At 35.9% G+C, this 17647-nt stretch overlaps 1 protein-coding gene and 1 long non-coding RNA gene across 3 annotated transcripts in view; one reads left to right on the top strand and one right to left on the bottom strand.

Annotated features, from left to right (window-relative positions):
- The window catches only part of LOC137250263 (uncharacterized), a 167510-nt gene that overhangs the window by 94883 nt on the left and 54980 nt on the right, over positions 1 to 17647 (top strand). The window lies entirely within an intron of this gene.
- The window catches only part of LOC137250260 (nose resistant to fluoxetine protein 6-like), a 126609-nt gene that overhangs the window by 88708 nt on the left and 20254 nt on the right, over positions 1 to 17647 (bottom strand). Inside the window, exon 1 of one of the 2 annotated variants that reach the window (XM_067782741.1) lies at positions 15462 to 17035. The exons of the other annotated variant lie outside the window; for it this stretch is intronic. Within the exon in view, the coding sequence (XP_067638842.1) occupies positions 15462 to 15861 (400 nt within the window). The 5' untranslated portion in view covers positions 15862 to 17035. Of the gene's footprint in view, positions 1 to 15461; positions 17036 to 17647 lie in introns of those variants that run through there. 2 annotated transcript variants of the gene reach the window in all.

Below are 17647 nucleotides of genomic sequence, written 5' to 3'. Positions count from 1 at the left end.
TTATTCTTTAATTCGTATATATTCTTCAAAGGTATAAACAAAATAAGGTACGGGAGACAAACATTTATTATAATCTGAAGTTAAAGGGTTGAAACTCTTAGAAGGTGACTCTATGCTGTTACACAAGCTGGAAAGCAAATATACGTACAACCTCATGACAAAGTTTATCGATTAAAGTTTTTGTTATCAGTTGAGTACCGAGTTGCCACATCATACATAACGAAACAAAATAAAACTTCGACACCTATAAAACACATTACAAATTTCACAATACTGTGACGAATATTATCATCACTAATTGATACTCACATCCCTAAGGCTAATAAATAAAGGCACAACAACATTAAAGCAAGCTACATAAACACATTAATCATCATTTACAAATGTACATATAAGGCAGCAGAGAGATACTCCCCATCAGCCGAAGTAGTACTCACATATACACACGCATATGGCTATGCGAGATACTATAAACTACAAATATACATGTACATATATGGCTGGTAACCAAGCATGAAGTTCGCGAAGTTACTAGACCTTAGAAGAAATGGGTGGACCAGGAAACAGAGAGTATAAAAGCAGCGAAAGCTGAGTAGTAAGCAATCAGTTTGATTTAATCACGCTATTGGTTGTGAAGTATAAGTTTTATTGTGAAGTATTTTCAAAGTAGTTGTTACGGTCTGCTGCTACGGTCTACGGCTACGATCCACTTGGGAGCGTGTTCACGCGAACAGACCTAGCGATGTGGCGAAAGTTGCGATAAAAAATATCGAAAAACAAGGAAAAGACAGACCGGCCATCACTAGCGAAAAAGATGAGATTGAGTTTCCGGCAAGATAAGTGTGCGGAGGTACGTAAAAATTTTAAGAATCGACTGTGCACTTACCCAAGGAACTGTCTAAAAACGAGGAAAGAGTCAATAGCGCAAAGCACCGAAACAGTTCTTTGCGATAAATCTCGCTTTACGCGGCTATTTTGGGTGATAATAAACGCTGTACAGGTTATGTTGTATGGACACAAGGTCCAGTTGAAGTAGGTCGGCGTTCGCAGTCATACTTAGCGAGATAAACCTCTTCCTCTACGTTTACTAAGAACACTACCACCTGCGGAAAAGCGTTCGACACCACCAACGGCGCCTACTATTATCACGGGCGTCACCATCAGTAGTATCTCCCCCAACCCATCCATTAGCGCCAACCACGAGCGCATAACCACCAGACGTACCGCCACCGCCAGCTGCAACGCACACAGCGGAGCCGCGAGCATAGGCCTGTGGCCACTAATGTAACACCTACAACAGGCGGTACCACCGACAGCAATACTAGCCGCACCTTCATCATCTACGTTCATATCGGCTATAATAATACTAGCGCAATCCTATCAGCTACGACTATAACGGCTATAATAATACTAGCGCAATCCTATCAGCTACGACTGTAACGGCTACAACAATATAGCCGAATCTTTATCAGCTACGACCATACGGGCTACAATATATCGGCTACCGTGACAACCACCGGGCAGCGAACCTAAGCCTGCGGCCAGGCCAACTGCGACAGTGAATATCAGCGGGTAAAGCGGTGAGTCCGTTCCTTTATATTTTGCCTACGTTTGAGTGAATTTATGAATAGCTCTACAAGTTTTTTTTACGAAACCAAGAAGGTTTGCCACCGGCACCAGGTCGATGAGGAATAACCAAAGCATACACACCACCCTATATGAAATGGTCATATAGCTAAAGCAAGCAAAACTATGTACAACATTTAGATAATTCGCTTGTAAATGTTTTGATTTTGTATTCGACATATTTTACCGAGTTAAAAGGTTAGATAAATTGTTTTGATCCGTGGGTTATGTAAAGGCTCGTAGAATGTAGGATGTCGTACATACACCTGCGAGCAATAAAATTGCAGCAAAAATGATACGCAATTTTTATCATTTTCAAAGCAAAATTCTCATTGTGGTATGGAACGAAATTATATATATGATAGTTAATCATTAACCTTGGAAATCTCGTAAATTTGATGGGTTTTAAGGTATGTTTACGAGCTTTATACGGTTAACTAGATTTGGGACTTTTCATTAGCTATTTTACGATTATTATCTCTATATATTTAGGTCTAAAATAAATTTTAAGAATAACGCAAAAAGAGCACTAGCCGCTATGGCTATCAGCTCGGCATTATTATATTAAAGTAATATACCAGTTGGATAAAAAGTTTTGACTGTTGTAAAGAATAAAAAAAAAGTGTAGCTTCGGTGATCACTACTATAAATTTGAATGTACAGAACAAGAGTGCTAGTTTAGTGAGCATCACTGTAAATTTTAACATCTAATTTTGTATTAATAATAAGTCTTGCACATATCCTTAAATGAAACAAAAGTTAACAATGATCTTACTAGTTTAGTTGTCGAACGAAATTTTTTTTCTGCCTCCATTACGAAATTTTATTAAGGAGGGAATTTAAAAATAAAAACAATGATATTGTACATATGCCCACAACGAAGTGAGCAAGTATAAGGAAGCTTCCATTTATATACATGCATACATTTAAATTGTGATGGTCTAATCATTCTTGAATTTAGTACAAAGTAAATATTACCTTCATTTAAAACCAGTTTTACGCCAAAAGAAAGAAATATAAATATAGGTGTTTATGTTACTAATCACTCTTGGTGAATCTCCTTTTTTTGTACGGCATCATTTCATTCACTTTTAACCAGGCATGCTTAACCAACGAAACGATATCATTTCGTTACGATAATCAACGTTAATAAACGAAACGAAGTCATTTCGTTTCGTTTATTAACGTTAAGATCGTCAAATTAACGAAATGATTTCGTTTCGTTTTCTGCCATATCAAAACGAAATCAAATCGTTTATGTTGATTATTAATTTCAAACTATTCTGGCAAAGCTGATTGATGGCGGAGTCATTAAAGGTGAAAGCATTAGCCAAGCTGATTGCAACTTTTCTCATGAATTTTGACAGTACAAACATTTCTCAGAGTATTTTTGACATTACCACCAACGAATTACACAAACAAATTACATAGAGTTTGTGTGTGTATGTGCGCTCGTTGTTGCCACCTTACGGCTTCACCATGGCTATAGCATTGCCAGCACAATTCAAACATAAAGTATCACGTTTTTGTTAACGTTTTTAACGTTAACGAAAGCTTTTCGTTTCGGTTAAAAACGAGATACAATTTATCTTGATAATTTCTTTATCGATAATATTTCGAAGTGTTTCAACGGAAACGGTGGAAATTTTTTGATAAACGATTAGCTTAACGTTAAGGTGCATCCCTGCTTTTAACGTACCTACCTTTAAACTTATATAAATTTAATCATAATCATAAGGAATAAGCAGTAATTGCCATGAATTATAAATAAATTGTATTTAAAATGGGAATGCTGACTTCGTTATTTGTTTAGAAGGCACTTAGGGCATACAGGTAAGGGGCCACCGAAAATTAGGTGCGTCGGTGGCCATGGTTTTTGAGGGTGGGCTAAGCACCGGGCGTCGCAACAACACTCGCGGCGCCCCTCTGTATATTCGGCCCATTTCATTTTCATTTTAATTTTCAGCTTTTTTTTTGCAATTTTATTTTTCAGCAGTTTTTTTTTGAATTTGATTTTCAGCGTTAGTAACCGGCCATGTCCGGTTCGGTAGTTTTTTTTGCGTCAGTTTTTTTTGAATTTAAATTTTTGAATGTTAACGGTCTGTCCGTGACATCCGGTTCGGCCGGATGTTGTTTTATTTTGTATTGATAAGCGTTTTGAGTCGGTCTCTGCGCTTCTGTCAGGGTTTTTGATTTTGACAGCTTTCAGTTTTGATAGGCATGATAGGAACTTTTTTTCTGCTTATGGCGCAGGAACAGTAAGGTTGGCAAGGACCCGCCCCAGCCGACAATGACTAGCCACTGTGCACCAACACATCATGCCGACCGCCTTCCTTACTGCTTCCATCGTAGATGCGTATCCATAACATAGTCTAATAAAGACCATTTTGCATTACTGAATATTGCAGTTATTTATTTGTTTTTAGCGATTCGAACGCTAGCAGAAGGTTTGGAATAAGCGGAATTTCACCAACTTAGTTACAATACGTACTGCCGAAATAAATTTGGAGCCAAAAAGGGGCAAACATTTTAAAGAGGACCAAAATAGAGCTATGGGCTAAACCGGAATTTTTGTAGTTAAACGTAAAAAAAGGGCTAGATCTGGCGCCAAAAGCACCAAAATGGCAACACTGTTCACGGGGCGCCATTTTGATGCACATTTCTTTTGGAACCAATTGCTGCTGGTTTCGTATGGCTAGGCAGTGCTCGGTTCGAACCATTTGGAGCGGACGATTAACCTGCTGATAATTTTTGGGAATCTTTTAACTTTTTTTTTTTTTCTTATATAGAATTTGGGTTTTTTTTACAAAGTAGTAGGATAACAAAAAGCAGCAAAGCAGTTGCAAAAACTTTTCCTCCTTGTTATCTTGAAATTCATGACAGGTGCACGCACTAATAACTTCAGATACCTTTTTGGTAAATCTTGGGTGGTGTAGTGAACCGACTTGCCAAACGTTGTGTACGCCCATGTGCACAAGTATTATCATTAACAGTTTAATAAAAATAACGCGATATGACCGTTGATTAAAATAATTCATGGACCTTGAAACAAATTGAATTAACTGGACAATCTGGTAAATCGGTTTATAAAGTGCATATATGTATATAGGTTCTTCAAAATTACCAACATAAACATATATATATGTAAATAAGTATATATGAGTGCAATTAACTATTTTATACCTTGCTGCTGTTGTACGTACTTTAGAAAAAGTTGACATGTTCCACCAGTTAGTCTGGACCTAGGAGCAAATCTTATTCTATGATGTGACAAAATCAAATTAAATTTCATACAAAAGTATGTTGAAATGTGTGAATAGTCATATTTGCTTTTCAGTTTATCGCTCATAAAACTAGAACTACCACCGGAAACAGATCGTCAAAATCGAACAATAACCACGCTCACTCTTTCGGTATCTAAAGCATACATGATCAAAATCGATTTATATATATGTAAGCAAATTGTAACGAATTTAGGGAAATTCCACTTATTTGCAATCTTCTGCTTACGTTCGTATCGCTAAACTGTTGAATAAAACACTCCAATATTCTGTATTACAAAATTGTATTTATTAGACTACTTTGAAAGTACTTCGCAATTAAACTTCACTTCGCAACTGATAGCGTGCTTAAATCAAACTGCTTAGTCATGCCTCAGCTTTTGCTGCTTTTATACCCTTCGGTTTCCTCGTTCACCCATTTCTACTAAGGTCTAGTAATTTCGTGAACTTGATGCTTGTGTACCAGCTATACACATGTATATTTGTAATTTGTATGCATGTGCGTGTATATATGGGAGTACTACTTTGGCTGATTGCGTTTGTGAGTATCTCTCTGTTTCCTTGTATGTATCTGTGTACATAATGATTGATTTGTTTATTGTTCTGTTCTTGTGCCTTTATTTAATAACCATAGGGATGTGAGACAATTAGTGATACTAATATTCGTCACAATATACATATTTATTTATTGGCGGGTTGCAGCCGCCGCATTGCAACCTTGTTTTCGCGGACCAAAAAACATCCCTTTTTGGAAACGCCACCCCGTAACCGCTGCCGCATTTATTCAGTATTTCAGTTGTGCCTGCGTCCTGGTTTCGCTTATTTGCTCTGAGTGGAAACTCTACAAAGTTGCAGATTTGTTGCCGCTCTTCGAGGCCACTCAACGTTTTTGCTGTAACATTCTCCGACCGACTCTTTATCGCGGCCGTTGCTGTTATTGTAGCGATGAAAACACTTCCCGAAGGCTTGGGGAGTGATATCGATGTAGATGGTCCTTTTGCGGATATAGATCCGGAACCTTCTAGGCCATTCCGCCCACCCCTTACTTCCATGATGAACTTAGGGTTACAAGAGCCTCGGCTGCTAAAGAAATAAGATTCGTCACGAGTATGTGAGGTTGCTAATTGTGCTGGAGAAACTATAAATTGCGCTACACGCTACACCTTGAATCACTTGGATACTTTAGACGCCTCCTACGACAGACGTATTTGCCTCGGGTATATTCTGACCCCCTAACCCACCTGGGTGTGTTCAGCATCGTCCACGCCTGCTTCGCTTTAAGCGCACTTAGGCTCTACGCCCTTTTTTCATACAATTATTATTTTAAGGACCTATGTGCATAACACTGAATCATGTACCCAACTCTTGGTGAACCGCTCGTGTCGTTTTCCTACCAAAGGCGAGGAAGATCAGACATATGCATGCCAAAGAATACAGGTCAGTTATTTTAACATTATTTCTGTCTTTGTAAGGCTGATAGATTTGTATATAAAGTCCAACATGGATGTAAAACTTCTCTCCACAACACAATATGCCTACACCAAAGGCAAATCGGTAGACAGAACCCTGGGTGGTTGTAAACACAGAGAAATCCTTGGAATATAGAGAGTACACCTTCGGTTCTTCTTATATGTTGCCGGAGCCTTCAACAATGTCTTTAAACAGGCGATCATGGAGATTATTGGTTACATTGAAGTACAACCAGCCCTGGCCAGATATCTGCAGTAAGGTTACTTGGCAGTTGTGGCTGTATGAGGCCACAAAATAGGTGCACAGGGCACGCCACAGGGCGGGTTATGTGGTTATCAACCATGTGGATGCTGGTTATTAACCAACTGCTAAGGCTGTTCAATGAGGGATTCGTCTAACTTTCGGTGTACGCAGATAACGTTAGGTTAAAGTGGCTGCCTCCGCTGCACAAGCGGAGACTCACGTAGGCTATAGTGGCCCGTGGTGATACCACGAGGAGCCCGAGATTCCGTCTGTAGAATGTGTTTTATACACCCATAAAGCTAAATCAGTGTGTTTTCCTAATGTAGCACAGAACTTCGTTTACATTTGCGGATTCTAGCTTCGTAATGCACCCAAAGAAGTGTCTGTGGAGACATCGGTACTTGTTCTTCGACCGGGTTGGACAATGTCATGGATAATGCTCCACGCTTTCTATTTCTTCCTCGTTCCTGCAGCCTACGAATGGGCTAATAGAGGGCGATTCAGAAATGTGACCGATTGCGATCCATGTTGGGCCAGATTTTCCTGGAAACCCTACATGTTGGTTCCATGGCCCATCTCGCGTTAACTTGTTCCGTGAACTGAGATCGCAGGCAGTGCTTGCAGGTATTCAGAGGAGGATTCACCCAGCCAACAGAGGTGATTGTTTGTAAGCTGGTGCCTTTCCTTGCTACCTCATCAGCAGCGCAATTTACAGAGATGTAACTGTGGTCTGGGACCCACATTATGCCCAGGTTGCGCTTATCAGCTAGCTTGTTTAGAGCTCCATTGCACTTTAACGATACTAGTGACGCTGCATACCGGAGCATGTAATGTCGGTTGAGCGCCAACGCGGAGAAGGCGAATATGTTCTTGTTTTCTTGGAGGTATAAAGTCAAGAGTTGGACTTGGTCTGCAGGAGAAACCTTGTACAAAATATCTATAAATCATTCTAGGCAGTAATTTATCGTGAAACTTCAACGTGGAGTAGAGGGTGGAGAAGCCTCGACGGTACTTTATGCATGTAAAAGAATGCTGGGCGGTATGTGGAGCCTATCGTCTTCTCTCACTAGATTTACCGCTTTGGTAGTATATCAGCTTAAAATATTGGTCAAGGAAACTACCTATTTTCTTATCTTCTCTCCAAGCAAATAGCACAGGTCCTAGGACCTTCTTCTATATTGCCATGGACCTTCTTCTATATTGGCACTGTAAGCTTCTGCAGCACTGTACGCTCGCCTTTTGGGCGGGGCTCCGCTGTTATGGCAGTGCATTTCTACTGCTTTTGGGGGTCATTGTGTTTGTCCCGCTCGCCCTTGGGAGCGGTGTTGCGGTGCTTGTTTGCGGCGTCAATGCCGTTTATAGCCGCGTTATCGCCTGTCTTATTTAGCTTTATCTTCTACTTTCTCGTCTTCTTTTATCAGTTTAATTTTTCCGTTCTAAGGTGGTTAAATGATACCTCCATCAGCCCTGTTCTATTCTTTTTGGAGTTTCCAGTATTCTATTATCCGCACCTTACTGGTCACCGTCCTAATCGGTGACTGAGAAAAAGAATGTTGTACGAATCTATTTTTATCGCATTAAATTACACAGTTGTATGTGTTTTTTTTTTAATTTTAATTTTAGAAAATAGTTCTCTATTCGGAAAACAGAAACCGAAGTTATTACTTTAGATCATGGTGGTATTTAAGGAACCTTTTTTTCAACTTATTAGCTTTGCTTCAACCTATTGTCATACTCCACTTCAGGACGGAATATTTGGAAAACTTCAGAAAAAAACGCATCTAAAATATACATACATACATTACAAAAATAAATAAGCTGTGGCGTTTTTTCTTTGTAAATCTGCAGCTAGTTATATAAGTTCTGTTCAACCTGAACTAAAATTTCCTACTTGGCGGTTATATTTTTATAAATAACGAAGTTTGGGCGAATATTGACATATCTTTGCATGTATTTCTATACACATTGTCTCTTGTACCGTCCGTCTGATACAGTTTCATTGAGAAACCTGATATTACAGCATTTCAAAGGTGCTTAAAGTTATTGTTCGATTCAACGTCTTTTCTATAGGTCTTCCTATGTTCAAGCACACGCTGCATATTAGCGCATTTGAAGACTCGTATGAATATTTTTTGTTGGTAATTGGAATGGCAAGTCAGCGCACACAATTTACTCGTAATATTTGATCTTGTCATTGGCTTAATAAATTTAAAATTGTCTAAGTTCAGAAAGTGGTCGGCTCAACCCCGTGAGCATACACACACAAATTATTCAGCTATGACGTTACAATTAACGGCGGGACAAATATGTAATCAAAACAAAGCAAAAACAAACAAAAAACAAGTAAGGAAGGCTAAGTTCGGGTGTAACCGAACATTACATACTCAGCTGAGATATTTGGAAACAAAATAAGGGAAAATCACCATTTAGCAAAATGAACCTAGGGTAACCCTGGAATGTGTTTGTACGATATGGGTATCAAATGAGAGGTGTTAATGATTATTTAAAACGTAGTGGGCCTTAGTTTTATAGGTGGACGCCTTTTCGAAATATCGCCATAAGGGTGGACCAGGGGTGACTCTAGAATGTGTTTGTACGATATGGTTATCAAATTAAAGGTATGAGGGTTTTAAAAGGGAGTGGCCCTTAGTTATATATGTGAAGGCGTTTTCGAATTATTGCTGAAAATGTGGACTAGGGTGACCCAGAACATCTTCTGTCGGGTACCGCTAATATATTTATATATGTAATACCGCGAACAGTATTCCGGCCAAGATTCCAAGGGCTTTTGATTTCGCCCTGCAGAACTTTTTCATTTTCTTCTACTTAATATGGTAGGTGTCACACCCATTTTACAAATTTTTTTTCTAAAGTTATATTTTGCGTCAATAAACCAACCGAATTACTATGTTTCATCCCTTTTTTCGTATTTGGTATAGAATTATGGCATTTTTTTCATTTTTCGTAATTTTCGATATCGAAAAAGTGGGCGTGGTCATAGTCGGATTTCGGCCATTTTTTATACAAAATAAAGTGAGTTCAGATAAGTACGTGAACTAAGTTTAGTAAAGATATATCGATTTTTGCTCAAGTTGTGTTAACGGCCGAGCGGAAGGACAGAAGGTCGACTGTGTATAAAAACTGGGCGTGGCTTCAACCGATTTCGCCCATTTTCACAGAAAACAGTTATCGTCATAGAGTCTATGCCCTTACCGAATTTCACAAGCATTGGTATATTTTTGTTCGAATTATGGCCTTAAAAGTATTCTAGACGAATTAAATGAAAAAGGGCGGAGGCACGCCTATTTTGAAATTTTCTTTTATTTTTGTATTTTTTTGCACCTTATCATTACTGGAGTTGAATGTTGACACAGTTTAATTATATTCTGTGAAGATATTAAATTTTTTGTTAAAATTTTACAAAAAATTTTTTTTTTTTTTTAAGTTTGCGGGTTCGTCATCTGATTTTTCCAATTTTTCTTCAGAACATATATAGTAATAAGAGTAACGTGTCTACCAAATTTCATCATGATATCTTCAACGACTGCCAAATTACAGCTTGCAAAACTTTTAAATTACCTTCTTTTAAAAGTGGGCGGTGCCACGCCCATTGTCCAAAATTTTACTAATTTTCTATTTTGTGTCATAAGGTCAACGCGCCTACCAAGTTTCATCGCTTCATCCATCTTTAGTAATGAATTATCACACTTTTTCGGTTTTTCGAAATTTTCGATATCGAAAAAGTGGGCGTGGTTGTAGTCGGATTTCGTTCATTTTAAACAGCAATCTGAGATGAGCGCCCAGGAACCTACATGCCAAATTTCATCAAGATACCTCAAAATTTACTCAAGTTATCGTGTTTACGGACGGACGTACGGACATGGCTAAAATAATTTCTTTTGGTATATAGAAGTCTATATCTATCTCGATTAATTTATGCCGTTACAGGGTACCGTTATGCGAACAAAATTAATATACTCTGTGAGCTGTGCTCAGCTAAGTATAAAAATAGCAAAATCTGTAATAAGACAAAGCAAATCAAAACTCGTATCTTTTGACACACTTTTAGCGGCGATCAACAATTAAGAGTGCAATAAACTAAATACCCAAACTTGAAAACTTGCTCTCAGTACATATATATACAGGTACATACATACATATTTATGCATGCAGGTACCAGTTAGTATGTAGGTATGTGGATTTTTGTACGAATGGATACAGAGCGGGCGACCAACAACACTCAAGAAATGGCAAAATGTAAAAGCCAAATTGCAAAGCAATGCAATATAGCAAAATGTTTGTTGTTCTTGTAATGACTAACATGCATTCAAGTCTATGTCTCTATGTACATAATTATGTCACATTAAAAGAGCATAATAACAAACAAAATTGGATTGTTAAGTATGTAGCAACTACAAATTCATATGTCGGTCTGTCTGTCTGCATGTTGCCCAGAGCTGCAATAATCATATTGTACCTATTTTGGACGCAGTGCTCTGAATGGACAGACAAACCCTAATTGATTGCATAAGAAGAGACTGGCAGTTACTTTCAGATATCTGTTGGTGGTATAAAAATATGCGTGTGTGTGTATATTCGTATTATATTTTATTACAGTTCAACTCTAACTTTACGATGTGGTAAGATAGGTATAAGAAATAATAGAGCCATCAACATTTACATATTCAGAAACTATAATTAAATAAAAATACAACAAGTAAAAGTGAATTGATCATATAACATTGAAGAGACCTTGTGGGGAGAATAAAAGAAATGAAGGTAAAAGAACCATTGCCTCGAATGCTTTTCGTAGAAAACTAAGCTCTTTAGATGAACAAAATTCAAAATTCCAATTCCAACTTGTGATATTAATATTAGGGTGAGTCAGATAAAAAGCTGATATAGTGAAAATATTGATCGCCTAAAAACACCAAATTAATTTTTTGCTCCATATTAGCGATGAAGGAATGAATAAACAAAGAATGAGCAAATGAGTTAGTAACGAAATCAGCTGTTTTTGGCAGATCATTCTTTTAAAATTGCGATTCTGCAGCACTTGTCATTGCTTAAAATCTCCTATTTTACTAAAAATATCAGGCTAATATTTAAGTAACTTTTCTTTCCGGAAAGTGGAACAGGAACCGACCTATTCTAAAAAAGTTTAGAGGAAAAATAATAGGAAAGAAAGGGGTGAGGAAGAGGGCGTAGTTAGAGAGGGAAATCGATCAGTAGAGGAAGATAGAGAGGAAAAGGGGGATTTTTGTAATTTCCCAAAGACTGTTGAATTCCTAGCAGCGTTGCCATAGCGTTACTGTTTAAAGCAAAGTTATGGTGTTTCAGGATAGGAATTTCTTTCAGGATGAAAACACATCGATTATCTGATACAATAACTATATGCCTAAAGCATTTTATGTCGCACATATCTGATGAGAATAAGAACAAATATGTAACTTGAAAAAAATTTATAAAATAATGGCACCTCGAACCATAGAAGTCTGTATCATTTATGCCGTTACGACGTATCGTTAGGCAATAAAATTAATATCCCCAAACCCCTTAAATAAAAATTTAAAAGCGCACTTATTGCAAATTTTTTGCCTAGTATAATATATATTTCCATCATTTTTGAGATAAAATATATTTTCCAAAAGTATTCAATTCTTAAAAATGATCGTGTTATGGAGATACATAATGAAACACCGATAGTCAATAAAAAATCAGGTGATCCTTTCTATTTGTAATTTTGACGTTTATACAGGAGTTATCACACTTGTCTTATCCACAATGCCATGTACCTCCATTTTTGTCTCATGTACGGGAGTGCTATGAAAATTTGTTTTATATTTGAAGATTAATTTTTATCTGTGCCTATGAATCAGGGAAAAACAAAATAAAAGTGCTAGAGGTTTATAGGGGTTGAGCAGTTCTGGTTATAATGGTTAGCATCCCCTTCCTCTTTAACTTTAAAAATAATCAAAATAAAATGCATTTGCAACTATTCATAGATGTTGCATCTAACCAAATATGTGCATATTTTTGAAAAAGCCATATTATCATTTGCCGCAAATGCAGCGAAAACAAAATTTATAATTTATTAGGTGTTTTTTTATTTTTTGTAAGTTACGCAAATAATTTATTTTTGATTGTTACATTGACAATAAATACGAAAAGCCAAGCAAAAACGACCACGTCATTAGGCCAGTAGCGGATCGTCAGCTTGGCTGTGGGGGGAAATGGTATCAAAAAGTTTCATAAATTTTGTTTTATTTTTATAAAAGCGATATTCGTGTATAAATTGCTGTCCATCGTGAAATGCCAAAATTAAGTATAGAACATTTGAATATTTGTTTTCTTTGGATATTTCATTTTTGTTCTGTAAAGTATTTGAAAATGTCCCCTATTTCCTAATTTTTAATAATTAATATTTAAATTGTCAATATTAATATGTATGATCAAAGGAACTTAATAATACTATCTAAAACGTATTAAAAGCCACTTTAACATTGCAGCATATTGTTTTTATTATGTGCCCAAAAAGTAGCATGGACTTTTCCTTTTGCATTCACTGTTGATTTTAGTGAGTGACAAGTGAAAGCAAATGATCGTGATCACACATCGTTAGTGTCGGTGTGAAAATACGAACTCAAATTGCACAATGTGCAACTTTTGGCCGGCTTTGTTGTAGACATAATGATTGAGTTATTGATGTGAATTCACGTCACTGCTTAGCATCGGCCTAGATATGGCAGTACCCCTTAGTGCCGCCAACATTCGTAACAATATCATACTAGAAGCAACATGTAGAATTTCGCTCCAGTTTTGGTCGGCCAACGAAATATTACCAAGAAAGATCTATATATCAGCTGTAAAATTTTACACTAGTTCGTAACTATCAAAAAAGTGCCAATAACTAGTTCTAAAGTGGAAATGTGTCTATAGTTGCGGGGATAATTTCCACCGCCTAGAACATCGCAATGTTAAATTGGCTAGTTGAAAGCATGTAAAAGAGATAGATAGCGAACTATTAGTGGTACAGAATGCAGTAGAAGTGCACTAGATTTGAACTAAAGATTATCTTTCGGGGTAGTTTCTGTGATTTTGTATTTTATTTTGGCATATTATTTTTCGTGGATATAAGATATTTTTTGACTGAAAGTGGGGGAACCATTAAGCAACCATGCCTATCATTTACTTATTAAATATTTTATTAAATTCAGGTGCTGTTGCAGCATCTCAGCAATCTCTGTTGCTTATATATGTAAATTTTAAAGCAAACCGCACGGAACCCTTTAATTAAGCATTTCGAAAGTTATCAAACTCAATTTCCAATGCAACAATCGCGGAACTCTCCATATTCACTTTTAGTATGATTATTGAAAACCAAATTCCGACAATATATATAAAATATGTTCCTACAAAAACTGAGGCTATAGGTTAATGTAGTTTTTTGTAACATTCAGAACTAAATTTATTGACTCTTGTATACTGATGATATATGTACTATATACGTAATATTTTAATACCTATATGACACTACTTTATTTTCGTGTATTTTTTCTTTCGTGTATTGTTTTTGTGTTTTGAAGTTCCGATAAAGTGTCGTCAGTTTTTTTTAGCTTGGAATCCAAGCAAAAATAAAGTAGTGTCATATATGCTTAAGCAAACATTTTATAACTTGAAACCAAATCTTTAACTTTTCCCGACCTCAAACAATACATTTTTTTTTATTATTATTTTTTTTTAAATATATACACAAAAAAAAATTCAGCGCACATACCATTTTGTACATGTATTGTGATTTGCACTTCCATTTAAAAAATTTTGAGCAGCACGAAAAATAAAAACTAACTTATCACTACATTAAATATATAAGTTAAATTGAATATGTGTGATCCCCTGTTGTCTCTTAGATGCTTAATCAAATTTGAAAAAAATTGTTCAATAAACTTATTTTTTGTATTAATGCTTAACTGTATGCATCGGTATAATGTGATGCAACTGTTATAATTAACTCTATGTAATTTTGTAATTACATATATGTGTTTTTGTAATTAAATAATTTTGTTGTATTTTGTTTTGTTATTTTAATTCTTATTGTTATTTTGAATTTTTATCTATCTGTAAGAACTGTTATGTTCTGTAGATAAATAGTGCTGTTGAGGTTATAACCACTTTATTCCTCGCACAACAATTTGTCAGAAATGCACAGAATGACCTTCGATTTCCAATTCATTTTTCAATTGCTGGAAAAAGTATTGCTGATGTTTGCAATATTTCTTTTTGTACATTTTTAATAAATTTGTAACACATTTATATGAAAATGTTCATCACTTGGCTCAGTTAGTATTGCAAACCTTTCAAATGCTGTGAATATTGCTATTTTTTATTATATCTAATTGCATATCTTTCTACACACTGTACGAAGATTGATGTAACTATTGTGATGAAATGAGTCGACGACGGCTTCTTATTGTAATTTCCTTGGTTTGTATTACCACACACGTCATATAGTTTCTTAAGTGTGAAACATCCTAAAGTAATACAAGCGGCAAATTAATGTATATATGGATGTACGCATTTGTATCCATTCGGGCACATGTATGTTTGTATAAAATAATTTATTAATTTTTTTTGGGTTTTCTCAAAACAAGTCTTGCAATTTTCAGCAAATGTTTATATGTCAATATGTCAGTGGATGTCTACGTCTAACGTCAATGCATTCGAATATTTATTGAGAAAGACAAGAATTTGCAATAGCAAAATTTCACATATTTTAAGTTAATGAGGCCTAAATTAAAAATTTTCACATTTAGTTTTTGTTTTTTTTTTTAATTTACTCACTTTTCATAGCCCACAAACTGGCTGCATTCAAACCGCGCATATACAATTCCAAATCTTGGGAGCAATTGGCTTCAATCGTTTGTTGAATTGTATTCCAATTTTCTTCTACATGTTTTATATCGAATATGTTCAAGACGTCCTTCAGGCGAACTGCATTCCGAAAGTTCCAAAGTGGATTTGTTTCGCGACTTTCATTTATTACTTGCATTTGCTGTTCAGGTAGATGGAGATTGATCGCGGTGAGGCTGGTTGTTACAGCAGTTGAAGTTGTGTTGGGATTTTTTGATAGATCACCATTACTTATAGCCGCCTCATACCCAGCTATATTAATTATAGTGAAGAATATTGTAAAATAAAAGCCAATATGTGACTTAACTGATGTTCGCACTAAATTTCCCATTTTAATTTGTTGTCGTTCTTTATTCGATGTAAAAAATTTCGGCAAACACTTTCGTTCGGTTGGTAATTTGTGCTTGATATTCTAAACTTTTAGTTTTATTTCGTTATGTATCACATCCATTAACTTAGTTTAAGTTCGTAAATATAAGGTATAAACTGATATTAGCACTTCTAGTTTTAGTTGCCATATTTCTTCACTTTAACATATTTACAAACAACTTTTTTTTTTATAAACATATCTGTATTTACCAATTACATATATACTCAATTATATATTTATATTGTACTCATGTACGGTTGTATTTAGTATAAATAGGTCAATTACCCCCATTAACAACACAGGATGTAATAAATAACAGATGCTAGATTCACATCTCGCGAAATAAATTTGACTATTTGATTAACACTTAAATTAATTATCTTTGTTATCGTTCCAACTTAAATTTCGAATTTGAATGCTTTGTGTAACGAAATTTATTTTATATTACCAACTACTGTTGCGTAATTGTGGCCTAACGTTAATTCAACGTCGCAACCAACAACTGAGGAAAGCACTTTTATTTTCCTTATTTATTTATGTGCACTGCATATTGTTATTGTTGTTATATAGCGATTATAAGTTTAAATTCATTCATGCTATATCCGCGTTTTATTTTTTAGCGAGTAAGCGGGTGAGTATTTAACTTGCGCGAACGTTGACGACCGAATTCGAATTGCGGCTGCGCGGCTCAGTTTATTGTAAAAGTACTTAAGTAAATTTGGTCGATGTTGGCCGATATGCAGTTCGGCTCTGATTTTGGCTTTTTGAATTATTTTGGCACATACACTCACAAAAACAATCTTTACAACAAGCAAAGAGTTTTTCATATATTGAACGTACTGGGGGTGTACTTTAAGTGATCATACTCCCGCTCTCTTGCTATGCCCAACTGTTTTATTAAAAATGTCATTTGCCTACTTAAGGATGTGTATAGTGGAACACGACTTGACTGATGGACCAACGAAAGTGAACTGAAAATTTATTTTTCTTTATTCTTACTAAGCTGCAGAGTTTAGGCAATTTTTGTAGGTTGGCTTCAGTTTTAGTCGTACAACGTACTACCGCATCGCTGCAAGCTCGCATGGGCTGTACTTGTCCATTCGATCTTCCCAAACAACGTTTATTGCTCGTCTCAATAAAATCACTTCCCGACTTTTAGTAAAGTCTCATAATGCAATCGGCGATGATGATACAAAATGCATTTACATGTAAATATCTACGTTAAGTGTTTGTGTTTGTTAAGTTGTAATTTGGGTTTATATGCATATTTCACGTAAACGCGTACCATACATACATGCAAACACGTCTGCTGCTATTGCAATGCGATGGAAAAGCATATTGGCCAAAAAAACACGTAACTTGGTTTTATTTGCTTATTTTGTAATCGATGGCACGTTGCAGACGATTTTTTATGACGGGTTTGGAGCATCCATTGTCTCGACTTGTTTCCAGTTACCAATATGAATTGGCACTTTCATGCATACATACATAGCTACATATGTACCTACGAGCACATTTAGGTGCGTACGCGTTATATCTTACACAAGTCAACAAAGAAATACATTTTTTTAGCAAAGTTTATTTATTAATACATATATTAGTCTAAGAGCCCGTAACTGTCAGACCTTTGTCATTTTATAAAAGTTGAAATTTCTTCAGTGCATACTTCCAACTGAAGCAGGATCGTTGGTCTATTATAAAACTTGAGTCATGGTGGCTTTAACAGATGTCGTGCAAACATTTTGCA

Source organism: Eurosta solidaginis, chromosome 4 (genome assembly GCF_040869045.1).
Source record: "Eurosta solidaginis isolate ZX-2024a chromosome 4, ASM4086904v1, whole genome shotgun sequence".
Taxonomy (NCBI): Eukaryota; Metazoa; Arthropoda; class Insecta; order Diptera; family Tephritidae; genus Eurosta; species Eurosta solidaginis.
This window is presented reverse-complemented; position numbering and strand designations above follow the sequence as displayed.